At 43.9% G+C, this 4,461-nt stretch overlaps 1 protein-coding gene across 1 annotated transcript; it reads right to left on the minus strand.

Annotated features, from left to right (window-relative positions):
* Positions 1 to 1,839: 1,839 nt before the first annotated feature.
* tmem121ab (transmembrane protein 121Ab) lies at positions 1,840 to 3,912 on the minus strand. Its single transcript, XM_069657378.1, has one exon. It carries the CDS (start codon positions 3,910 to 3,912, stop codon positions 2,968 to 2,970), a length of 945 nt encoding a protein of 314 aa, XP_069513479.1. The 3' UTR covers positions 1,840 to 2,967.
* Positions 3,913 to 4,461: the final 549 nt, after the last annotated feature.

Below are 4,461 nucleotides of genomic sequence, written 5' to 3' on the forward strand. Positions count from 1 at the left end.
TTTAGGTGGTTTGTTTAAATCCTGTATGATCGTCTGACCTCTGACCTTTTTAGTGATCTCGCCATGTTCCCAGCAAAGATTTGGTGAGTACATTATTTGTTTTTAACGTTAAGACTCATGGCCAAAACTATTTACCAGTATGATCCTTAAATAACTGGAGTCCAGGAATTATTTGGAATTAATGTTCTGTCACTGTCATTTTGTTCCATCACTTAAAGTGAATATTTACTACAGAATAATGCAATGCATAAATAAGTAATGTAAAATAAAACTTACCAAGCATAAAATATATATATCACGCCATAAACAACTTCCCACGGTCTTAAAGTTCCTTACAGTTATCATCATGGTAACAAAGAATCTACAGCAGGAAATCTCCTGCAAATAACACCCAAGCTGCCGTGTCAGTGTTGCTCAATACTTCTATATTTTACAACTCTGTAATTAGGCCTTATGGTGGAGGGTTACTGTAACACAGGAGCTGAACTCAAAACTGCCTACCAGAATGAACTGGACATACCCGGAGAGATCCGCCTCAGAAATATTTAACTCTCTGTCGGCAGGAGCGAATCAATATGTCTGCAGAAGAGACTCCAAGAGAAGAATTGGTACAGATACTGGAAGCCCCCAAACTGATCCTGCTTGCATAGTTAAACGATCAGTTGTTTTGATGAGCTTGAAGCAACCATAGAGCAGGAATGGGGATGAAATACGAGCCTCAATGTGTATATTTAGTTTCATGCAGATTTCGGTGAGTCTGCGTCTCTATATTTTGCATATTGTGCAGAAAACTTCCAAGTTTGTAGGTAAGCAAATACACTCTAAATTGGGTCTTGTAGCAATTTGCCAACGAAGCACAATTTTACCTGAATATAAATAAAAAATATAATTAAGCTGTTGCTCGGCTGTCAGAGTATTTGGCAGTGAGCAGACCTATACTTGCATCCTTCCTCTTTCTGCATTTTTACACCAGAAAATTAGTACAACTTTAATCAATAACTGCTTTAAGATTAAATCAACTCATATGTGTCTTTTATGTAATTCAGAATAGGAGTAGTTTGTTCTGGTATTTGTAGTCCTTTCAGTTTTATGTAGCTTCAATGTTTAAAAAGAAAAGATCTGCTTGGCGCTATTTTGGGAACCATGAATGATCACAAAGATCTTTTTAACGTGCTTATGTAAAGCAAAAAAGAATCGTCGCTGCGCCGGTAATCCTTCAGCCTCTTTGTCACTCTGCAGCTGACGGCTATCGATAATGGAGAGGGGCCATTCAGGGTCTGAGCGTCTCTGTGAGCTGAGATCAGCAGTTAACCTCTGCTAACCTGACCACACTAAAGTGACTTCACCCAAGTGGCTGACCTCGGCACAACACTTTGAGTCAGTTTAAAAAATTGTCTATGAAGACAGAAAGGCAGCAGCTGTATCTGTAGTTTATAACTGATAACGGATCAGTGCAAGAGGAGATTAGAACAAAAAACAAGTTGGTGATAAAAGAAACCAGTGCAGAAAGGGTTCATACATTTTCATCACATTTAAAGCAGAAATTCATCACTTGCTTTCCCCAAACGTAGTAGCCTGAGGGGAAGAAAACTAATGCTGGAGTCCAGAAGGCGGCTGCTCCGCCTAAATATTTATGTCCTTGATGCAAAACATCAAAGAAAAGACTTTGCAGTATGTTGCTGTTGTGTAGCGGCTGCTTTCTTTTACAACCAGAGCACCAGATGCTCCTTAACTTAGCTAAAAATAATATTGACTCAATCAGAATGAGCATTAAGAGAAAGAAACCATGCTCTCATTGTTCTTTTATATAGACTTTTATTAAAACATCATTTGCCTCCAACAAGTAAAGAATATACATATAATTATAATAATGATAATAATAATAATAAACTGAATAATATCAGAAAAAGTATTTTCTGTATGTATGTTTTTGTTATTTTTTGTCAATTCTTCAGTGAGGCGCTCGCTGGACTCTGATCTCTGCATTCTCTGACTTCAAGGCTTCAGCTAGTTTTAGAGGAATGTACAGTACAGGAAACAAAGTATCTCACCGCCATCATATATATATTTTTTTCTCCACATATTTTTTCTCATTTGCAAGTCATTACACACATCAACCACTCACATCTGCTCCAAAACAATGTGAAATAGCCTGAACCTCCTGTGGTGAACGCCTACGCTTGCAGGCATACATACTCTATAGACTAGTGTGAGTGCACATCACACACACACACACAAACACACACGCACACGGTAAACACACGCTTGGATGCCTGCAGTAGATGGTATAGTGCTGAGCTCTGGTGCTTTAATCAGACCTTTGGTCGTAAAGCGCCACACTGACCGAGGCAGCAGCTTCCACAGAGCTCATTTCTCAGCACAACCCAAACACAGACAGATAAGCATTCTTCTGACACCACCCGCGCTCTGGCACTGCACAGTTAGCCCCCCATGACTGACCCTTGTCACTCTGTGCTCCTCCTCTCCATCAGTGCTTCACGCTGAGTGCTCTGTCCTTTGGTGCTGGAATTCAAAGGAAATGCCACTGATGCACTGTTGAAAATGTGACCTTTAAAAAAAATTACAAGATACTCACCAAGGGGGAACCAACTGTCCATTTTACACAACATAATGTCAGCTGTCTGCGCAGTGCAGAGATTGTCTCTTAATAAAATTTTGAACTTTTAAAACATTGGAAACAATTAAAAACACAATAGCACAATAAAAACCTTTGACTTGATTTCTAAAGTCTGCACGCTGCACTCAAGTCAAGTGTAGGTTTACAGTGTGTTCTGACAGGCAGGTGATGCTGAAAATCTCTTTTATGGTTTCACAGCAGTTCATGTGGGCATGACAAGAGCTGAATATCATCCTGTCATGCAGCTGATTTCTCTATCTACCTCCACTCCTGGAGCTGTCATAAAAAGCAGTCAGGGTTTCTAATGGTGTTCAGTCCAGCGCTGGCGGTCATGTGTCAATGACGTCCTGCGCCGGCGAAGGTTCATGTGGCAAACTGGTGGCATTTGGCAGCGGCTGTGTGTGGCTGACAGAGTTCTGCTGCAGCTCGAGCGCCATGGCGTTCTGCGGGTGGGGGAACTCCTTCACCTGTCTGCGGTACTCCAGGAAGGTGGATGCCTTGGTAGCGATGGCCACCACGTTCTTCCCAACAAAGATGGTGGAAACACGGCTGTCCTGAAACAGCACCATGTTGACACCTCGTATAAGGATAGTGACCACGTTTATGGTGACCAGGCTCAGAACCGGGTACAGCATCATCTTCTGGGGTGACATGTGCTCGCCCTGCATGCTGATCTCACTGAGCGACACGCAGGGCAGGATGAGCAGCAGGATGTAGCAGTAGAAGAACATCAGACCCTCGGCCCAGATGGGCAGGCCTGTCCGCTGGGGCTCCCACAGGTTGGCTTGGATATCTAGGAGGTCCAGCAGGTCCAGTGCCACCCAGAACAGACGACTCCTCATGTCCTCCTTCTTCCGGAAAGTTCTCACATATTCCATACTATCCAGAGCCACTAGAACCAAGTATAAGCCTGGGACGCATACAGATAATAATAACGTCAAAGCCTTCCGGGCTACCGTCTCCAAACTCTTCCTGTCTGCCTTGCAATTCTGGAAGACAAAGTAGAGCTTGATCTCCAGGACAAAGATGTACAGAAACCAGAGGATCATGGCGTATCCTCTTCGGGCTGTGCGTACCTCGGCTCCGACCCAAACTGCAACGTATCGCAGCACTATGAGGAAGCAAACATCCCCTACCAGCACTATTATACATACCCCAATCTTCCTGGGACCCTGGTTCTGCTCCACCAGGTAGGCGTCCATGAAGGCCATGCTGGTCATAATGACGATGGTGGTTAGGCACACGTGGCGTTTGTCCGGGGGCGGCAGAACCATGGTGAGGGCACCTGCTGGCTCTCACTCTCAGTCCCCAGCTCTCGAATTTAAACTAGTCCAAGGAGTGATAACGGCACCGTGTCCACGCCAAACCTTTCCAGTTGAAGGAAAAAAAAGATTTTAGAAGCAAACGTCCAGCAAGTTTGTCGGATATTAAAATAATACTATAAGTCACGGTACTAATAGTCCACAGAGGAAGGTGGTTATTTCAATGTAGAAGCAGAGTAGTGTGTGGAGTCAGCGGAGATATGCTGGCTGCTGATTGCTCTCAGACCACGTGGAAACAGGAACATCACCTCGTTACTCAGCGCACTTCCATTGATCCGCCTCTGCTCATGAGCAGCAGCTACACTGAGGGCTCTACAGCTGACACACCATGACTGATAGTAATCCACACACAGTCAAATGGAGAATACTCGGTTTGGCCTAACGAACATGGAATGGGATTGCGGGGCACGGTGCTGCAGCGTAGAAAGGTTCATTAGGGTATTTATTTTAATACGAGATGGTGTAGGAATCAGCGGGTGTGCTGCAGCTCAGCATGTGCGA

The sequence above is a fragment of the Semicossyphus pulcher genome, unplaced genomic scaffold, assembly GCF_022749685.1.
Source record: "Semicossyphus pulcher isolate SPU_LCO1_2020_fin unplaced genomic scaffold, fSemPul1.0.p SCAF_11, whole genome shotgun sequence".
In the NCBI taxonomy this organism is placed as follows: domain Eukaryota; kingdom Metazoa; phylum Chordata; class Actinopteri; order Labriformes; family Labridae; genus Semicossyphus; species Semicossyphus pulcher.